General features: G+C 39.9%; 2 protein-coding genes across 4 annotated transcripts in view; both read left to right on the top strand.

Moving 5' to 3' along the window:
- The window catches only part of Glut4EF (Glucose transporter 4 enhancer factor), a 148,249-nt gene that overhangs the window by 107,586 nt on the left and 18,502 nt on the right, over positions 1 to 22,161 (top strand). For 2 of the 3 annotated variants that reach the window (XM_068298005.1, XM_068298007.1), the window contains exon 5: positions 21,093 to 21,170. The exons of the other annotated variant lie outside the window; for it this stretch is intronic. In XM_068298005.1, coding sequence (XP_068154106.1) covers positions 21,093 to 21,170 — 78 coding nt within the window. The remainder of the gene's footprint in view (positions 1 to 21,092; positions 21,171 to 22,161) is intronic. 3 annotated transcript variants of the gene reach the window in all.
- On the top strand, positions 14,268 to 15,705 carry LOC137582660 (RIB43A-like with coiled-coils protein 2). The gene is made up of 2 exons (XM_068297281.1): positions 14,268 to 14,491; positions 14,549 to 15,705. Exons 1-2 carry the CDS (start codon positions 14,366 to 14,368, stop codon positions 15,566 to 15,568), a joined length of 1,146 nt encoding a protein of 381 aa, XP_068153382.1. The 5' UTR covers positions 14,268 to 14,365; the 3' UTR covers positions 15,569 to 15,705.

Raw genomic sequence — 22,161 nt, 5'->3', positions numbered from 1 at the left:
ACTCTATCAAGAGAAAGATATCGAAAATTGAAATTTATAATGCTCTAATGAAAACAAATTAAATACGAATTATATTAAGCTATTTGGGCCCATGATCAATAGGTTTCATTTCGTTTCATATAACTTATGATTCATTGTTCTATAACAACCTCAACTGCTTGACAACAAATGCAATTTATTTACTCCAAATTATTGGTAGAACGTCGTGACTAAGCGTAGTAAGCAATTAGTCTAATAATTACAAGAGGTTATACTTTCTTGCGACATTTTTATTATTCTACTTTTGATTTTGATCGGTTAGCTCGCCAATATCTGAGTGTGTGTGTGTGTGTATATATAGCGAAAATAATATTAATAATAATGCGAAAAGAAAAAAATATATAAAAACCGCTGGCCACTTGGCCTTGGACTAGGTTGATTGCATTCTAGCGGTCAATGCCGCCGATGTCGTCGACAGCGACGCCGACGTCAACGTCGACGTTGACTAAACAACAAAAAATATATATGTATTGAAAACGATCGCCTCTCACCGCCTACCACCTTAATAGTGCCCATTCGCTCACACACGGTAGCTTTGTCTTTGTCTCTATTCCAAACTTTCGAATGTATTTTCACTCACTCGCTCGCTCTTCCACTATTTGGCATAGATCTGTCTCTCTTTATCTATCTTATTTTGTGTGTTTCTCACCTTTTTTTTGTATTTTTCTCTTTGGTGTTTTGTGTTTTTGCAACAAACAACTTATATATATGTGTGTATATTGTTCTGTTGTTGTTGTTGTTGTTGTTGTTTTTTGAAATCATCGGCAGCAGCAACTATTTATAAAATGCGCTTTCGGCTACCGCTTTTGCCTGGCAAATTGTATCTCAACGCGCGCGTGTGTATCTGTATCTGTATACGTATTTTGTATCTGTTCAATTCGTTTGAGTGTATTGCAATGCCGGAAAGCGTCGTTTTGTTGTTGTCGTCGTCGTCGTCGTCGGCGTCAGAACTTGTGACGCTAAACGCTGACCGCTGCCTGTCAATGACGACAACTCTCGCCTATACGTAAAAAGTATCTGTTGGATACTTTTCAATGTTTCAGCATTCGCCTTGCCATAAATTTGTATAACATTTGCATAACCAATGCTCTGGACCAAATCTTCCCGATCCCGTAGATCCTTTTTTGCTGCTGACTACACATTATGTTCTCCAGCGACGACCTATTCGCTCGTTCATATAAATAATTCAGATTTAGATTCAGATCCACACACACACACACACACACAGGGCACAGGCCACAGGCCGCAGTGCATTCAACCGATGCGACGTACGTTCATTCGCTTAGTTTGTGCGGTTCATTCGCTTTTTGGCAAACATTTACATTTGGCATAACTAAACGCAAGTATTATTAACCGTAATTCTTCAAGTGCTCTCGCTATTGGCATACAAATTGTTGTATTTCTTTATTGTATTCTTCATCGACTTCTTAGCATTTTGTTATCGTATTGTACTCGCATTTATTTTATAGCATTTTCATTCGCTCTATGCATTGTTTATATTTCCTGTTCTTTCTCATTTTGGTTGCTGTTGTTGTTGTTGCTTGCCGTATCATCAGCATAATTTGAGAACTATTTAAGCAGGCAATGATAAATTGCCACTTAGAGTTAGCCAGGAGCCTCCGAAAGTGTTTAAGTCTTTGTTCGAGAGCTAATCGGTTTGGTCGAGACCTGCTCAGTCAGTCAGTCGATCACGTCATCACCACAAAAGACATTTAAGCAGAATCAAAATAAATTAAACAAATGTATAAAGCAAAATCTATAAGCCAATAACAAACTGGTTGCTTAAAGTAGTAAATTAAAAATAAAAAAAAAAAAAAACAAACAAAATTTACTCCCCTTTAAAAAGTCTCTAATCAAACTTTAACGATTTTCAAAACTTGGCTTTAGAAAAGTCAATCAGAGCTGCTTATTATGATTTATCTGAAATTTTCTAAGAGTTTTATAAAATATATATTTTTATTAAATATCAAATATGAGTCATATGCAAATCATTTATTTTGCAAGCTAATTAATCATTTTTATATTGACCTCGAGCAAATATTTGATGTGTTTTAGAAGTTCACATAATCAATTAATAATATAAAATAATATTAAAATAGAAAGTTTTGTGTAAATCTAAAGCAACTAGTCAAGATTGTTTGCATACTTAAAGAAAGTTGGCAACAAAAATGCGGAAGGCGGTGAGGAGAGAGGGCATAAACTGCTTAACCTTGACGTCTTGTTAATTGCCTTTGCAATTTGTTAGATAAAAATATGAAAAATACAAAGTCACTACCTCTGGCTTAATCAAATGCTTTTGCATGTTCTTGGTTTTCCCTAGTCTGCCGTGATTTGTTGTCATATTTTTGCACGATATAAGCAAAAAAACAAAACAAAAAACAAAAAGAGATCATTTGATATGTGTGTTACATTTGGCTTCGTAACTCGTTTGCAAGTAGAGTTTTGCCTCCACTTCCTGCTCTGCATGTGGGCGAAGTTTAGTTTACGGCATGATGAATGACTGCAGCACTTATAAATAAGTCTCTCAAGCAACACACACACACGGATATAAGCACATACAGCCGCCAGTCATCATCATCATCATCATCATTATCATCATCATAATGAAATAAGCTAAGCATAACAAATGCGTCGAAATATTCGCGACAGGTTGCAACAGCAAGCAAAAATTGAACAAAAAAGCAGTCAGAGAAGCAAAGAGATAAAAAATAATAGACCTCTTTAAACACACCGCACTCTCTATGCCCTAGAAATATGTGAAAAAGATAGATTTAAAACGTAAAGTCACAAATACTAATATTTCAAAATGACAAAGACTATCCTTCTTAAGGTAAGGGTATCCACGAAAAGGCAGAAGAAAAAGAAAAATTTACCACAAATTATATAAAAGCACAAAAAAGAAACAAATCGGCAAAAAGTCGAGTCAGTAGTCAATATGCATGGCCTTGAAGATTTCACCGCAGCAAAGCACAAAACACACACACACACACACACTCACACACAACAACAATAACAAAAAAAAAACATAAAAATATCTACACAAAATTCACACAATGAATGCCCCACCGCAAAACGGAACACACAAAAATTATATTAATGAAATTCACTAATTTGCCAAAAAGCAAAAAAAAAAAAAAATATCAAAATGCATAAAAATACAAAAAACAAAAACTTACCAAATTTGTGAAAATTGCTATAAGAAAAATAGAAACAATAAATTCAAAATTTGCATACGACTTTTTTTGTTTTTTTTTTTTGTTTTTGTTTTTCATATCTAAATTTCATATCTAAAAAGCTACCTAATTACATGCTGTTATTTTGTTATTTATTGAATATTCTAATAAATTTGTTGTTGTTTTTTCTTAAATTTATTTTTTTTTGTTCAATTAAATGTACAACACTTGAAAGGTGGCCAATTTGTTTTGGGTAAAAAAAAAAAAATTTGATTAATTGCAGTCAAGAGGTTAATAGGATTAGTTTTTGTTGTTGTTGTTGTTGTTGGCGTTGCTCATGCTGCACGCTAGGTGGCATGTCAAGTTTATTTCTTGTCAAGTTGTTAGCATTTCATTTATTGTTCTTTATTTTGCCCCCTCTCAGTTTTTTTTTGACAAGTCAACAGCGATTGGAGAATGAGCAATGATGCCTGTGATTTGGCACCTGCCAAAACATTGCCCTTTGGGGGCTTATCAAAACAAGGTTTTTCTTTGGTTGAGTGTAGTTAGTTAGATAAAGCGTCATCAGCATGACTAAGAGAATTGTGCTTAAACTTTTATTTAGCATCAATTCAATCAAATAATAGAAGTCAGATGATGCAATAACTAGGATTTCATCTAACATAAGAGATACGACTTCATTTAATCGTAGAGTCTCTTTTGGATTCTGAAAGTTGCATATTTGCAAAGTTTATAATATTTATTTGTTAATTTGATTGCATTTTCGGTTAACCACATTTGAACTTCGAGTGTGCTGCCCATGGACCATGGCTAGATTTGTGTCATAATCGTAGAACCTAACCGCAATTATTTTGGCCTCTTTATTCACCTTGTCTAACTCACTGTTTGACATTCTCCATTTGCATTTTTCTATTGCAATTTGCCTTTTGTTTGATTTTTGTGTTACGGGGGGAATTTCCATTGGCAGTGGCTGGTCTGTGTAATTGCCATCGGATGACTGTTGTTGACTTTAACTAGTTAGCCTGCAATTGCAAATGCTTCATCATCATCGTCATGGTGATCATCATTACGCGTTGCTTGTTTTATTTGCCATTTGGCGTCAAGCTGTCTGAGGCGGTGGCGGTGGTGGAGAGCATCGAGTGTGTTAAGCAGCTTTTCCACTCATATCACATGCAATTTTGTGCCCACTTGCATTTCACTCGAGCAACAACAAACAAACAGCTCGCCAAAGCTATAATTAAGTAAACCAAGCCAAGTTATTATATTTCATTTGTTTGCATTGCCAACTACCACAACTGGGCACTAGGCACTGAGCGGCAACTGGCAGCAACTGAGCAGCAGCTGGCAAACTGTGAATATTGCTTTATGGAGCATATAGATACCGCCTCTTTCAAAGGCCCTAACTCTCTTTTCCCCCGTCCCTTTTCTTGCTACATTCTGTTTAATTGAAAAAATAAACCCATCCACTCATAAATCCCCAGCTCAAAGAGCATTGCGTGCATATCACATTTCCTTTGGAATATAGATGGAAATTATTTCGCCATTTACTTTTTAAATGCTTTGAACGTCATTCGACATGAACTAAACACAAAAAACCAACTAAAGACAATTTTAGCTTTGATTTATTTTCAAAGCTGATGTTTTATCTATTCCATAAAAGGCTGTTAGTGGCATTATATGTCCAGTATAATTATAATTCAGTAATCTTCTAAACAGAATGGACTGCATTTTCCCATGGTAATTTTTTGCCCAAGCTAAGTCGACAAATTGCTATCAAAATCAAAGAGCTTAAAATGACCAGCAGCTAGTATGCTGCTCTTGACCAACATTTCAAGTAGTTGAAGGTTTTTGTATCTCAACTTGGCCGAGGAAATAAAATCCCTCACTGAGTGTTAACCATTTCGCATAGAGATGCAATTATATGAAAATGCTTTGACTGTAAACAAAATGTCGCTCTGCATGTGGCACAAAGGGGAAACGGAAGCGGAAATCAAGCGCCAATAGAAAAAGTCGACGTAAAGGCATCAGTCAACGGGGATCCCAAAGGGCAAACAAAAAATACATTGAAAGAGCGAATCTAGTTTGAATCACAAAGGACGCGCTCGGATTTACGGGTCCGGTTTATATTTTTTCCTCGCTCTTGTCATCTGACGTTATTGCAATATACATATATAGAGAGCATTCAGCTCTATCTCTCTATATATGGAAAAAAAGGAGGGCACTTTAGCCAAGGCAAAGCCTAAGCAAGTGCTAGATATGTATATTGAAGTTTTTGTCCAATTCTCGCCTGCCATGGCATGGGAATCGGCCAGGTGAAAGAGAGACATAAGTATGTTTGGTGCTCTAGTAGGGACTTCCCTTGACTGCTTAAATATTTAAAAGCCCAATGGCCAGAAGCTGACGCTTTGGTGTGGGTGTTTGAGCTTAAAGTGTTCGAGTGTGAGGCAAAAACATAAAAATATCAGCATAAAAATAAATGATGGCCTGGTTAGCGAAAATCAACGGAGCAGAGCAAAACAACAAAACAACACAAAGAGCTGAGTAGACTGAAATAACCTAAAAGTAGGCGTGGCAATGTTTCTGTTTCTGCCGTAACAAAACTAAATGGCCTGGAAAGACCATTTGCACCACCTTGAAAACCGTTAGCGAAGGAAAGGAGTTTAGCAAAAGATGGCAACAACTTTCCAAAATCTTTCAATTCACCCATCACAGGAGTAGGCTCTTGAACTTTTATTGAAATTCTCAATCATTTTGAGAAGACAGCTGCTTCTGCATTCGCAGTTCTCTTTTCTAATGAGTCATGACATTGATGATGATTTCAATGGTGATGTTGCTGCTGTTTCTTGTGCTGAAGGTGCATGATGGAATCGGCGGATCATTTGTATTTCTACCATGATTATGCAATATTCGTGCCACAATTATCGCCAGGCATTTGCATAAACGGACACCCATCCAGCTGGGTGAGTGGCAATTTTGCTGGCCAAATGAAAAACCAATGGAGAAAACGGTTCAAGAAATCAACAAATAAACAAACGAGCCAACGAATTGCATGGAAAACCAAAACAAAACAACCAAAGAGGAAGGCAACAAACGAGTTACGACTTTTAAGACGACAGTCAAGCCAACAGGAAGCTGCAAAGAACTGCAGGCGGGCCAGCTTTAGCCTGTCCTGGTCTGGTCTATACTGGACTGGCATGGGCTGGCGTGGCCTGGAATTGGGATTGGCACCAGCTCCATCTCCATTCAAACTCTGACTCTGACTCTGTCTTTAGCTTTGGCTTTGGCTGTGGCTGTGGCTTCGTGTTGCGCATGCGTCGCGGCGAGTGACAGCTTGGACAGTGGACAGTAGACACTTGGACCAAACTAAACCGGCCGGCTGCCGGCTACAATGACAGCTGTTGATTGATGAATCCTACAGTTTGGCTTCTCTGTCTCCTCTCGCCTCGAGGCAAGATGGCAACATCTTTGGCCTACGGGTGCATAGAGAGTTAGAGTTGCCATCGCCATCGCCATCGTCGTGGTCATCAAAGTGGACGGACGGTCTTGTAGCGATCGTTAAGTAAACTTTTTCTTTGCCGACCTCCTCCTACTCCTCTTCCTCACTCTTCTCCTTCTTCTTTCGCTCTCCCATAAGATTGATGATGACGCAAGACGCGAAGATGGTTGGGACACTGGCTGGCTTTAGATTTTATGGCCGCGCTTAAGCAATAAACACTTCTAATTGTAATTAATGAGGCGATTGTTTAGTTTTTATGTGTTGATTTTTCTGATTTAGCACCCTACCAGCAATGGTGCATCTTTGGACGGCATCTTTTGTCCACCATTGTCCAAAGTCATGGTCCTAACTATGTAATTAAATGGAGCACTGAACCCCTTTCCGATAATCAGCACCTGAACAAAAAGCACACCACACACACACACACACACATCGAAACCTTTCCGATTGGCTAAAGTGAATTGGTCAATGTCCGGCAAGTGCTGACATTGCTTGGTTGTTTTTGGATTCGAATGCGTGTAGTTCAGAGCTGTTGCCATTATTCTTCTTGTTGGGGGTCAATAAGCTAAAAGAATTGCACCCATCCTTCTTATCATCAGTGGCAGCTAAAGAAGCAACTCCTAACTTTCAAACTTGGTATCAATTAATAAGACACACATAGATAAGAGATTTTGAACCCCCAAGTAACCCTTTACCAATACGCCTCTGAAAGGCCCTATCAACTGTGTCTCTTGTTCTTGTTCTTGTTTTTCCTTCTACATATCTCTCTCTCTCTCCCCTATTATCCACGATTATACTCTGCTGACTTGTTACTGTGCATTGGACTTGATTGGCCGTTTACCTTTACCTAGTCTCTTAGCCTCTTATGTGTGTGTGAGTGTGTGTGAGTGCTATCGATGCGAATTTATCTTGAATGCTACGTTTAGGTTTTCTAAAGTCTCTGTTTTTCTATTTTACTCCTCCCATCTGGGTTAGCCTTTCCCCAATTTATCCCTTATACCTTTTCCTTTTCCACCCATCGTGAGTTTGTCTATTGACAAACACTTTTCGGGCTGCCACAAATTAATGGCTCCAGGGTGCGCCTAATGATACCAGTTGGAACCTCAGTCCTGATGTTCCACCAATGTCTCCTCCAATGAAAATGTCAGCTAGCTAGCTTTTTATTTGCTCTTGCCATGCCATATTGCAGACATGGAAAAAATTGAAAAAAAAAAAAAAAAAATAATAATAAGAAATATGTTTAACGAAAATCTAAATAATTGCATTGCTGACGCGTCACGCCAAGGGGGCTGAGTGTATGGCTAGTGGGCGTGTCAGTGTGTGTATGTTGTTGACATGGCGCTTTTTGCATGTTGCCATGAGTTGGACACATAAATCGAAAAGGGGAGGCGTTTAAAAAAAGGTCAAGCGGTTGAACATGTTTAGAGAAATGCAAAAAAAAAAAAAGAAAAACCGCTGAGCAACGGAAAATCTTGATAGCTATCATGGCCAGGATTTTCAATAGGTACCTACCTAACCCACCTATCGACTGTCGACTGTCGTAAGCAACAGCAGCAACAACAACAACAGCATGGACTTTCCCCCACGAATTGAGTGTGCTCCGTTGCTTGTCTCGTTTTTGGTTGTCTTGACTCTTTTGTCAACATTAACATACGTAAGTGTCAGCTGCATGTTGCTACTGTGAGCAAGATGCCGACAACAGCAGCGGCAGCAGCAGCAGCTACAGCAACAACCACTCGGTTCGATAGCTATCCAATCGCATGTGAGAATGACGAGGAGGCAGAGGAGGCGTAGGAGCAGAAGTTTGTCTGTGAAGGAGTGCAAGAGGCCAATTGATTTATCGTGACAGGGTGCCCGGCTCCTGAAGTTGCCTATCGATGTGTAAATTTGAATTTCGTGGATCATAAAGAAAGGACAATAATGACACGGGGCAACATGTAGCAAATGTGAATGCCCTCGCCCGGATGATGATAATGATGATAAAGATGATGACGTCAGAGTTGTCTTTTTGCTTTGCTGCAATTATCAGCTACAGTGCAAACGATGAGCAAAATAAAAATCCAGAAGGAATATGAAAAGCAAAACAAAATGCATAATATCAAAACAAAAGAGCGAGAAAAGCGAAGAGGCAAAGCGAGTGGAACGAACTCTGTTGCACTCTGTGGGAAAGGCAATGTGCCGGTGCCGTTGTTTTTGTTGTTGTTGTTGTTGTTGTTGCTGTTGCCGATACCATTGCCGGCAAAACCGGGACCCGGGTCGACGGGTGTTGAAGTGGAACGTAACGAATGAGCAGGCAAACTCTCTGATGACGATGACGAAGAGGAGTTGTAGAAGTAGTAGTTGTAGTAGTAGTCGTCGCTGCAGTCCATAGCCAAAAGAGATGGCAAAGGGTTAAAGGGAAAGGCTGAGAATCGAGACGTAGAAGGAGGACGATGACTAAATGCAACAAGCAGTGGCTTTGACTTGCATTTCGTATTCCAAAAGTTGATGAGCAACTCCAATGGCAAGTGGGAACAACAGCAACAACAATGTATGCGAATGTGTGAGTGTGTGTGTGTGTGTGTGTGTGTGTGTGTGATCAAAAGCAGCTGTATTGCTGGCAAGAGGCTTGGCCACCGCCGCCGCCGCCGAGTGCCCGTGCACTCGCCAAGTTGCACAAAACATGTTGCTCACTGGCTCCGCGACATGATTCTGAGGCGTAGATATAAAACCGAAATACAACAACAACAACAACAGCAACGGCAACTGCAACGGCAGCAACAACACAACATCTTGAAAAAAAAAAGAACTTTCAGTTTGGATATGGGTATGGGTATGGGGAAGAACAAAAACAATGTTGGGCTAGGTTCCTGTTCTTTTCTCAGACCAAGACCAAGACCAAGACTACGACTAAGACCGATACCAAGATGCCGCCGCCTGGCTGCCAACCATTCGACCAGGCCATCGTCATTATTATCATCTGGTTTAGTCTGGACAATTCCTACCTTCAATCGCGACAACAACAAGTAACAACAACCAACAATTGTCCATGGCTGCTGTTTATTTATTTATTCTTTCTTTAGTTTTGGTTGTTTTTTCTTTTTTTATCTTTTCTCTTTGTTTTTTGTTGTTTGTGCTTTTAGTTAAGGTTCTTGTCATTGTGGCCGTTTGTTTGGTTTAATTTAGATGCATCTCAAACAGTTTTTCTACTCTACTGGGGGGGGGAAGGGAAAGAAGGAAATGCAATATGCATATAAGCGGACTCTAGAGAATGTATTACCAATTATTACACAACTAACGACCATATTTTCTCTCTTTTTCGTTTCAGGTGAGTGTATGTCCATTGCCCATGTTACCAGAAGTGGAATTATAACGTGAGTTAGTTACTCTAACTATAAGAATTTGATCAATAAGAAAGCCTGAGCAGAGATTTATTTGTGACTTAAGAATCCTCATTGTCACGCCCACTCAATCCCCTTACTCCCTCAGCCATTTCAACTGTTTCTCTTTTGATTTAAAGCAGTTTGAGAATGAGACAGGAAACAAGGAGCGCTAAAATGTGACTGAGGCAACTGTTTTTAATCGCCTCATTAAGCGGAACGCACCGCCGCGCCCCTTGTTCCGCCTTCTTCGTCAAATAATAATTGCAACAGAAGGCAGAGAATGGAAATGGACAGCTCAGTGTCGACACAGACAAAAGGCCAGAGCAATTATAAAATTAAGCAAAAATAAAACAGAAAAGAAATTGCACAACAACAAACAAAAGGGAAAGAAATTCAAATCATCCACCATTATCATCATCAACCATAGGCATCCATATGTATGTACATATACATCAGCTGTGATGATGTTAATGGGTGTGACAGTGGCAAGGTGGGGGCGGTTAAGTTGATTCAATGCAATGCAATGTCAACGATGCAAGCGGCATTTCCTGCCAACAACCAAGACGAAATGTGGAGAACCTTCTGCCCTTCGCTCCCCTCTTGCCCATCTTTGTGTAGCCATTCGTTGGTTTTTCTTGTAATTTATGCGCCTCTTCGACGCGCTTGCCAATTGCCATCCGCACTCTCTTTCCAAGAAGCAGCCGGCATCCACTGCTCATCCGCCATCCACCATCCACTTTGATTTGCCTTCGCCCCCGCCTACAACAACAACAACAACGGCAAAAACAACAAACGATGGCAAACGATTTCTTTATTACTTGGGCACGTTCACTATGTCTTCGTCTTTTACTCTTCTACTTCTTGTTCTTTTTTTTGCTACGTTCTCTTCTTGTTATTCTTCTCATCGTCTTCATCTTGGTATGTTTTTATTTTTTGCCTTACTTTGGGGTCGAGGCCGGTCATTAATATCCACGCATGGAGTTCACCATAGTACTCTGGCTCTCTCTCTCTCTCTCTGTCTCACTCACTCCTCTTCTCCTCTGTTCTGCTGTTCGCCATCATCAGCCCACCCACGCCCCATCATGATTTTGTTCCAATCTGAATCAGCTGTATGCATAATATTGTTGTTTGTTCATTCTGTCAGCGTACTGAGGATCCGCTTCGTCACTTCAGATCTCTCAGCGCTCTATCTCTCTCTTACTCTCTTCTTGATCGTCATCTGTTTTCTTCTTCTGGTCTTGGTCTTCATCTGGAACTCTTGTCCAGGTCAGTGTTGCTATGAGATGTTGTTTTTGGCATACGTGAGCGGCTTTGCTAAACGAATCTTTTTGTTGAGTTTCGAGTTTTCGATATAGTAATTCAATTGATTTAGTTTATGGCAGATTGTTTTTAATGAAATTTTCTAAAAATACCAAAAAAAAAGACCAAACCAAATGCATCTCTAGTGACCAATGCCTTACGGATAGATAGATACATAGTTGTTTCTGTTTTCTTGATCGACCGAACGACCGCAGAACCGAGCGACCAACCGGCCGGCCGGCATTATATCTCATTATAGAGATCAGCATAAATAAGCAATGAGCACGTTGCAGCAAGAAGAAGCAGAAGAACAACAACAACAACAAACGATCATGCAGCGATTAAGCCCAAGTACATGTAATCCCCCCAAAGAGACCAAGAGACCCAAAAGCGACCAGAACAGAGAAACACCAGGCAACATAGGACTATATAACATTGCGTACACTACACTGTAAGGCAATTGAACCTTAACTCAGTTGCACTGCACTCCACTGAAGGTGGACATGACGAAGCCAACTCGTTCCCGTTGCCATTTTTGTACCTCTCGCCCCCTTCACCACTCGATCTTTGGACGCTCTGTTCTGCCCGTGTCCAAGCGAATAAAATTGAATTAGCTGTTGTTGCTGTTGAGGCAGGGCAGTGCCTTGGTCACATGCGTCATCATCATCATGTTTGCTGTGTGTGAAAACACGATCATTATACTCACTCACACACACACACACACACTCACATGAAACCAATGGACAACCGGACAGCTAGGACAGCGCTGCTGTTGCTGCTTCTCCTCCACAATTTGCCTCGTTCAGGCGTTTTTAATGATGCGTCAGAATATTGTTTACGCATCATTTTACATGTCGGCAAACGGCTACAGAGTGACAGAGACAAAGAAAGAGAGAGGCAGCCATAGAGTAAGACGCATAAATAGATAGAATAAGTATCTTGCCTCTAGGGTAAATTATGTAGAGGTGCTGCTGCAGCTTTTGATTTCTTTTTTTACCCTCCCAACAAAATGCCATCGTGATGTGTACATTAAACCAAGAATTAGCCGCCAGTTATGAGCACACTTCTCTTCTTTCCACAAAATGAAAATATGTTTTGCCATAGTTTTATAACCGGATACGTTCAGAAATCAAACTAAAGCATACCTTTGGGAGCCATTACGTGCACCAAACAAAATCAATCCTCAGATAGGCGTAAACTGAATCTTCCCCCAAGACTCTCAGTGCATTTTCTTAACAAAAGATTTCATCTAGCTTTTTATGTATTTTTAATGCATTTTTGCTTTATGTATTTGGCTTAGAGCAATTGCCCTTAGGCAATTGCCTTATCGACTTTTTTGTGTGAACGTTTATTACATAAAAGATATGTTTTAGCGAGAGAATTATTTATTTTATTGCATATGCAACTCGGCAATGGGTGTGTGTGTGTGTATGTGTGTGCCCCTCTGCTCTCTTAAACAGTTCATTTCACTTTGCTACACTTTGGTTGACTTCCACAATACCAAAAAGGAAGCTACTGGGCTTCTATTTGCTACTATTTGTTACTGTGGAAATTAAGCGAAAAACTTGTCAAAGCCGTGTCCTGCTCTGACTTACCCCCAAAGCGCCAACCGTGCAAAGTCAAGTGCAGGCAAATGGAGAGAGACAAGGCAAGGATAGAGAAGTGGAAAGAGAGAGTTTCTTTTGGGTTTCTTGACTAGCTAGCTAGGTCCCTGTTACGTTGACATGCCATCCAGGTATACATAAAGTTGCCTGCCTGCCTGCCTGCCTGCCTGCCGATTCTTTACAACATGAGTTCAACGACATACAGGATAAGCAACAGCAGCAGCAATAACAACAACAAAAACAAAAACAACCGGCATAAACTTTGCTGGGGCAACAACACAAAACATACACAAAACGTAAACGTTGCAAAAAAAAAAAAAAAAAACAACGAAAAAAAGGAGGGAAAAAAAGAAATAGGCGGCAAGCAAAAGCAAAACGAAGCACAAACCGAAAACAAAGCCATGGCTAAAGCGTCCAGAAGCAGGCTTGCAACACAAGGGGAGCACTGATAGAGAGGGAGAGAGAGAGAGAGAGAGAGAGAGGAATGGGGGCCTTAATGCAGCACGTACCATGCTACCTCCTTCTGTACTTGAGGTTAAAGGCAGTAGAGCAACAACAACAACAAACACAACAGGAGAACCAGCTGAAAAACCTGTGTAGAGAGGCAACTTCACTGCTCGACATGCACGATGATGACGATGAGGCTATGACTATGTATCCTGTGTTTCATACCCAAAACCCCCAACCAACCATCGAACCAACCAAGCAAACTCCATGCTACCATCAACCGGCATTTACATTGCTCTGGCCCTGTTTCTGGCACACGTTTTCAGCGCATATGTTCAAGTTGAATGGATTCTTTGGCCTCAGTTCTGAGGCTCAACCTGGACATGGACATACATGCATCCATACATAGACCAGGGGAAGCAGGGAACGGCAAATGGCATGATTTTCTTTTGCATTTACATTTTGGTACCACTTTCCACTTGCCTTAAGCGCAAATGCAACTGCGAATTATGAAATTGTTGTTCCCCTTGCCCGTATCAGCCCCCAATCTACCGTGTTCTCCACCACCTGCCGAGTGAGTTAATAAAAGCTTTTTCGCCTTTGAATTGCCAGTTATTAAAAATTCTTCAATTCACATATAGAGACAAATATGAAATAAAATATTCAATAACATGTCACTCAGTTTATCAAAGGCAGAGAATCAATAACAAATACTTTACATTATGAAAGAAAATCAAGGTAAACAGAAAAAGGAATATACAAAGGTGTCTTCATTCCTAGGAAATAACTTCCATTTATTACGAAAACCAAGCAGGCCAAATAAATTCAAATTTTAATTTCTTGTTCTTATTAGACAGAAAAAGTTTGTTTTTCTTTAGATTATAGACACACAAATATTAAATAGACTGTCTCTATATATTAGATATCAGTTAGGTATATACAAAAATGACACTAAAACTCTCCATTTGCACTACTCGAGACCTAGATGAGGCTGTAAAGTTGCAGAAACGCGAACAATATGAGGAGGAACGGAAGAAACGTATTTTTAATGCAAAGCAGCGTCTGTTTGGCGTAAGTTATTAAGAGATTCTCTCCGATTACATAATCAAACAAAACTGTGTCTATTAGCTGGATCTGGATACCTTGGAGCGTCAGATATTGGAGAAAAAGAAGCAAAAGAGTGTGCAAATCGAATGCGATAAACGTTATGAGGAGCAGGAACAATTGCAAAAGCGTCTAATCACCGCCAAGGAGAAGGAACTAGAGAAGGAGAAGCGTATTGCTGATTCGAATTTGAATTATTATCGTTGTCGCTTTCAACGCAAGGAACAGCGCCGTGAATTCGATTTGAATGATCCCGACTACCTGAAGAAGGCGAAACCCATGCGTGTGGCTGATGATGACATAACATTGGGTATATCGAGTGCTCAGGTTTTTTCTGGTGAGGATCTGTATAATACTGATCGTAAGCAACGGCAGCGAGAGCAGCAGCGTGCCTGGCTGGATCAACAAGTGGAGGAACGCAAACAGGCCGAGGAGGCACGACGGGCTGCGGATAATCTCATCATGGATAATATCAACTGTCGGGATAAACACCTGGAGGAGATGGCCAAATCGCAGCATTTGATGCGTAATCAAATAATCCAAAAGATACGCCAATATAATGTCAACTTGGCCAAGCAAAAGAATATGGATCGCGAGCGTGTGAAACGGGAGACCAGCGAAGATGATATGGCCGAGATCTATAATATGCTATCGAGCGACATGCTTACCGAAAATCCCGATGTGGCCCAATCGCGCACTGATCCCAATAAGAAGATCGCCTACATGTATCGCGGCATGAGTCCGGAGGAGTTGAAAACCTTCCGACAGGGTCAGGAGCAACAATTGGCCGACACCAAGCATCGTAAAACGGAAAGCCTATTGATGGACAAACAATGGGAACAATATGCCGTCAATATGGATCGCACTTTAATGCTGAAACAGATCGAAGTGGATCGCCGACGACAAGCCCAGTTCGATGAGCTGACCCGTGCCAATGCTCAACTAGCCGTGGATCAGGACAAACAGCGCAAAGAAGCTTTGATTCAACTAACGAATACAGTATCCGATGACTTTTACGATCAGTTCAATAAGAACTCACGTTAACTCGTTTGTTGCTTTCTGTTTGGTCTGTTTCTTTTGACTCTTTCTTTTGTTCGATGAAGTTGTAAGTCTAACCTCAGTGGTTGGAAATAAAATTTCCATTTTAAAATAAAATTGAACAGTTCGAGAACCAAAAGAAACTATTTTTCATATTGTTGACCAGGTCTAAACAAATGCTTTTGGGATTCCAACTCTATATGTTGTTGCGACATTACTTTACAAGTGACATTTAAATAAAATATGAGCCATTACACATGCAATTTTTGAATAATATATTGACCCAGCCATTAGCTTTAGATCGCGCTACACTTTTTCATAACAAAACAATTACAAAAGAGTGAGTCGGAGGTGGAGCCTAAACCACAATAAGGGGGTGAGGTGGTGGGAGGGTTTGTGGAGGAGAGTGGCAAGCAACAGCATAAACCGGAAATCCTTTCCAACTCGCATATGGCACGCAAAACGTAGGCAACAATGTTGTTTCTGTTGTATTTGTAGTTGTTGCTGCTGTTGCCGTTTCGGTGCCGGGTGCCGGGTTAGGTGCCCCAGAGCGATTGTTTTGGTGCCTTGGCAGCGCCGCGGAAAATTGCCGTTTTTAATATTACCTTTTATTTGCAATTGCTATTCGTTGTTGCTGTTGCCTTTGTAATAATGCAGTGCGCATGTAATAGGAGCCAGGTGCCATAGTGCCGAGTTGCCTCCCTGCCTTCACCCCCCATTACTCTTGCCAGTCCAGCCACCCTATATAAAAATAGCTGCAATCATTTTTACCCCTTCCTATCTATCACTGTGCCACCTTCTAACCCCCTGCCTACATCGGTTGTTGTCATCTGCCTCTATTTGTAAACTATTATTAACTACCTTTACCATGATAGAGTATTCATATTTCTTTCTTTCTATCTCTCTCTCTCCCTCTCCTTCTGTGGTCTTTGAAATTTCCCTGGCATGATATAAAGCAATGCAATACTTGAATATTTCATCAAATTAGAGAACAAAACGAAAAGAAAGAAGAATGGCGGATAAGTAAAGCAAAGTGCAGGGAATTTCTCGCCAAAGTTTATTAACTTTGATGGTGAAATTGTCATATCCTATGACCAGTCTAGTCACTGTCCGATAATACGAGTAGAAATGAAATTGCAACCAGCTTATTGAACTCTTTTTCGAAATTGCGTTCCAATTGTATTAAATATCTATTCACCTTTGAACGAGGGTTACACTGAAAGTTGTTTAATTGCAATTACTCTGCGATAATCGTCTTTAGGTCATCTAACTATCAATTGACTAAATAGAGATTTTAAATTAGCTATGAAAATAGAGTTAAGAAATTTGTAGTCAGTTCCACCGAAGACTTTCTATAAGCATTCTCAAAGATTACCACATGATTGAATGTTAGATTGCCCCTCGGAGTTTTTGTTATGCGTCAGAGTATCATAAAAATCATAGTTATCGCTAATAAAGCTCAACTGCAGTTCCAACTCATCGCCTAGCAATGTTCAGGAAAGGAAGAAGCAACTACCTTATAGTAAAAGCATATACCTATAAAAATATCAAAGTATAAAATCCCCAAAGCAGACTTCTTGACTGCACTTTGCCATAGAAGTGAAATACATTTGGAATAGTTTCTGGGTTTTTCTTTCTTCTGTTTGTTTATTGTGTAGTTTTTATTTTGTAACTTTATGATGCAAATTGTTTAGCTATCTTATCAGTGGCAGTGCCATAAAGTACATGTTTTTATATGCATTGTTGTTGCCAGTTGTTGTAAACGATACTTATGTGCATGTGTATATGTATGTATACCTTGGCAATGGGTTTAATGGGAGAGAGTTGTAGCGATAGTAAGTAGGAGGAGGAGGAGACGGTTCATTGTCATCAAGGTCGAGCTGTTTGCTGTTTGCGTGAAAAGCTGCTTATAACCAACCCAGAACTACTTAAGCTTAGTGCAGTTTATGGGTAAAAAAAAAAAAAGGCAGGCCATTCAGTATGCGATGGCTGATAAAGCAAACACGCTCGAAATATATAAAACTGAACTTTGATAAACTGATTTGCCAGACACAACAAACAACAAAAAAAAAAAGTGAACACATATTATGAATCTGTTTGTTTGCCATTGAGGGCATTCAACTTTGTCATGCAGTTTGTGCACTACATGCGAATTTAGTATATTAATTAACTGCATTAACATGCAAATTAAATTTAGTTTTAATTAAATTATACAGCAAAACGCAAAACGCAAAACAAAAAAATCAACAGCAAAACAGCAAAACAAGTTGTTGCAAAATGTCAATGGACTTTGTTGTCCAAGGAAATGAAATTCAATGAATGTCGAATTGAAAGCTTCAAGCGAAACGAATTCAAATTGCAACCGAATGATCATAGCGATCATCAACCTCCTGCACTTTCAAGTCAGAGACTAAATCTAAGCCACAGATTAGTATCCCCCGCGCTCAGTCTTCCTCTCTCACTCGGTCAGTCTGTCTGTCCCACTGTCTGCTGTCTAGGTATAAGCAAACATTTAGCAAACAGTTTCATTGACTTGTGCTAACAACAGTAACAACAACAACAACAACATTAACAACAAATAAATAAAAAAAAAAATCCATGAAAAAACGCAATTAAAACAGCATTTTGTTTGCGATAGGAACTGGTGACTTAAAGATTATTTACGAGCACCGCGCCTCTTAGTCACGTTTTTTCAGCAGACGTTTGTGAGTCGTAAGTAAGTCTCAGTCGCAGGTCTCAGTCTCGAATTCAAATTGAATTTAAAATGCCAGAGAAATGTCAATTCAAAATGGCAACAAAAACAAAAAAACCAAAGAAATTTCCTTCTAAAGCAGAGCTAGAGGGAAATGGGGTTTGAGATTGAGTGAGCCAAGCCTCCTACCGGCAAATGCACCAGAATACCCTTAACCGTTATTTCAAATGACCTTCAGTGTCTAGACATATTTGACAATACTTACACACAGACATAAATAATGCGTACGACTTGTGGAAAATTCATTTGAGTTTATTCAACTTGCCAAGTCTCTGTAGTCTTGCCACTCAATAACAGATACCAAGCACACACACACACACACAATAGAGAGAACCAAAGAAATAGAGAGACAGTGAGAAGGAGAACAAATAAAAAAAGGAGAGAACTAAATTAATGGTTACAAAACTCCCACTCTTCCCCCCTTGGCATGAATTTAATTAGTAGGTAGCAAAACTTTTGCCTTTTCAACTCAATTACTGTCAAATTCTAGTTCTAGGCTCTTAACTGATACTAATCCTGGCAGCATTTAAACTAAACCAATTTTCGTCTAAGATTAAACCTTTACATATTTTTTTGCATGGCAATGACACAATAAAACAGCCAAAGGCAAAAGGAAAGTATAAAAAAATTGTATCCTTGAAATAAGGCATTCGCATGCGAAGCGAACAGGAGATAGAGAAGTCCCAAAACGCAGACGGCGACGACGACGCCAACGCACCTCATCGTCTGCCTTTAGGCCGTAAAAAATCAGAACGGCAAACAGCAACAAAAGTGGAAACTTACGCCCAAAGAAAAACAAAACGTGGCCAAAAACAAAAAAAAAAAGAAACAGAAGCTGTGGCCCTGGACTAGTTGATACCCAGCAAGGCAAATAAAGAATCTGTTCAACTAGTTGAAAGCCTGCTCTAGTCTAATATGCCTCGGGTTTATATTTTTTGCTAGATGTATCATAAGTGCGTGAGGCTCGTGCAATGACTTTTCATGAGGCTTCTCTTACTGCTTCTTAGACTGGTGGGCACAGCAGGGGGATATTTAGAGAGTCGGCCAGGCAGCCAGGCACCCAGCCTCCCATGGAACAACATGGAACAGTGTCAATGGCATTCAAGCTGCGTTGAAAAAGGTTATTGGACCGCCATTTCGTGTGTTTGTTCCATATTTTTAGCCTACTTTGCGGCACGGCCAGCCACCGAGAATAAGTTTCAACAGCCATAGAGTGTTTGTGTGTATGTGTGAGTGCGTGAGGTGGGTGTTTATGCGTGGGTTCCAAGTATATTTAGAGGTCAATTATCTCAGTTAGCTGCGACCAAACCAATCCATCATTTGACAACGCCCACAAGTATGCAATGGGTTTTTGCCTTCACTGTTGCGTGAGCGTATTTATGAGTGTGTGTGTGTGTGTGTGCGTGTGTGTGTGAGTGACTTTAATGATGACTAATTTCATTTCAATTTTAGTCATGTCAAATATCGCCCAAAGCATCTTTAATACCAATTAAGAGAGAGAGCGAGCTAAATACAAAAGGAACGACAGACGAAAAATAAAAAAAACCAAAAAAAGAAATGTGGATTTTCGGTTCATTCAACTTTTTGATTAATTGCTCGAGCATGGCAAAATTATTCCCCATCGCTGCAATCATCCATCGTAAATAAATGTTGTTTTCCACTCTGAAATTTTGTGGCTAATTAACTGAATTCATTGTTGGCTGACTTAAAACATTGACTCACTTTTAGTCATGCAGCCGGAGTAATTCAGATCTCAAGATTTTGCCAAAAGGCCTTAATTAAAACATGATTTTGATTCCAAGAATAACTTGACTTTGCAAAACACACAAAAGTAACCGTAATCCTAACCATAACTGCAACTGTAACCGAAACCAAAAACCAAGGCCTTGTGGATCCTAGCCACGACATGCATTCGTGTGCTGTTGGCATATGTACTTTTCTGCTTTTAATTACACACAATTAGACGATATGTAAAACAAGTTAGTATGTTTATATTTCAATTCATGTCAATGCCTGACATTTAATTGTAAATGAACGGTGACATGAAATGGCCCATGCGAGAAACAGGAACCGATATGAATCAAACAATAGAAAGCAAGAAAAAAGCAGCTAAAGGAAAACGTCAGTTAAATGCAATGCATATTTATAGGCCCCGGCGAAAAAAACGCCGCATTTTGTTTGCGCACGTAAGTCGGCAAACTATTTGACCCCGACATGGTAAACTTGTAAATGGGCACACCGAGGCTATCTCTCACTCTCTCATTCTTCTCTATCCTTGCCACCGAGCATGAAGAGCCAAAACAAAAACCGTTGCCAGTTGTGCCAGTTTCACAAAAATTTCGCCATGGCCGCCGCTCCTCAGATAGCCTCGACAAGCCCGACCCGGCCTCGGTATTGTGTTTAACGCCGATTCAATGTCAAAGCAAATAGAAGAAGAAAAAATGTCAAATAGCTAAAATGGAAATACCATCAAAAATATCGAACTGCGTGGGCGAAAAGCTCTGAATCCGCATACCTGGAACTTAACCATGACAGCACGGTGGATCAATGCCGACAAACCCCTCTCTATGCCACAGGGCTTATAGACGAAAGCGGGCGAAATCAATGGTTGTGGAAATTGATTTTTAAACCTCCCCCCCTGAAAACAACAGCAACGACAACTGGCAACAGCAAATCGAATTGTCTTGTCTGTCTTATTCATAGATACTTTTGACTTTTGAATTCACTTTGTGACAAACAACTAATTTTTTTTTTGTATTTTTCTTTTACATTTTCCAGGTGAGTGGCATGAGGACCATTATATCACATGACTCCATTATCATGCTGAACAAATCTGGCCAGAATCCTCAAAATTCTGTAAGTTAATATTAAAATGTAAAAACCTTTAGACCAAACAAAAAACAAACCCTTAAGCAATGGCAGAAACAGCAACACTTCAGTTCAATGGGCGGGATTCAAAGACTCCTCACCCCACTGCAGGCCCCCCAAAAAGAAAAGAAACTTCGAAACGAAAAAACATTGAACGAAAATCGCCCACTCAACCAAAAGGAAGTAAGAAGAAAAAAGCCAAGGCAATTTAAGTTCGATGTTCAAGTGTTTTCATTTTCTTTGTTATTGCGCATACGCCGCGTTAACCGGTATATTTATCCGCGTCCAGTTTCGCAGTCTCAGGTTGTTTTTCACTGTCCCTGGCCATTCAACTGAAATGTTTGCATAGGCCATTACATCAGCAGCAATTCTGTGTTTTTTTCTTCTTCTTTCATTTCGAAAAAGGCGGAAATTTGGCCAGTTGAAAGCTGAAAAATTTATGAAAATTGCCATGGGGAGGGCAAGCAAAACGTTGTCTATCAGGCAGTAAGGCAGTCAGTCAGTTAGTCAGTCTCGCCAACAAAATGGTTTTAACTAAGGCAGCTGTTGGCCTTCTCTGACCGGTATTTCATTTAGTTTTGCCTGCAGGAGAGAAGCCGAACAATCGTCAAATTGTTTAAGCAGTTATTGAAACGCTTAAAGCCTCCACATCAGACTTTTGCCCTGTTACTCAACTGGGAGCAGATATGACCATGGTTTTGACCAGTCTCTTGCCCAGCACGAACTTTTCGATTCACGTATTAAATTTCAATTGCACAATATTCGCCCCACAAGCAAATTGAATTAATTAGGAATTGTGTATTAAGTTACAAGGGAAAACAAATCAAAAATGGGAAAACAAAAAACGGAGAAATGATGAAAGCGGCAAACCGTCAAAACAGACGAAAAGTTAAGCCAACAAAAGCTATGCAAAAATTATGAAAATCATTTTAAGCTGCTAAATTGTTTTAATGATTTTTTGGGTTCACAGCAAGAACAG

The sequence above is a fragment of the Drosophila tropicalis genome, unplaced genomic scaffold (genome assembly GCF_018151085.1).
Source record: "Drosophila tropicalis isolate 14030-0801.00 unplaced genomic scaffold, ASM1815108v1 contig_859, whole genome shotgun sequence".
Taxonomy (NCBI): domain Eukaryota; kingdom Metazoa; phylum Arthropoda; class Insecta; order Diptera; family Drosophilidae; genus Drosophila; species Drosophila tropicalis.
Note: the sequence above shows the minus strand (reverse complement) of the source record. Positions and strands in the feature narration are given on the sequence as shown.

Excerpts from the sequence above, each read along its gene's own strand:
- LOC137582660 (XM_068297281.1), top strand. The coding sequence starts at position 14,366 with ATGACACTAAAACTCTCCATTTGCACTACTCGAGACCTAGATGAGGCT. Across the intron at positions 14,492-14,548 it reads CAAAGCAGCGTCTGTTTGGC|CTGGATCTGGATACCTTGGA; the intron begins GTAAGTTATTAA and ends TGTGTCTATTAG.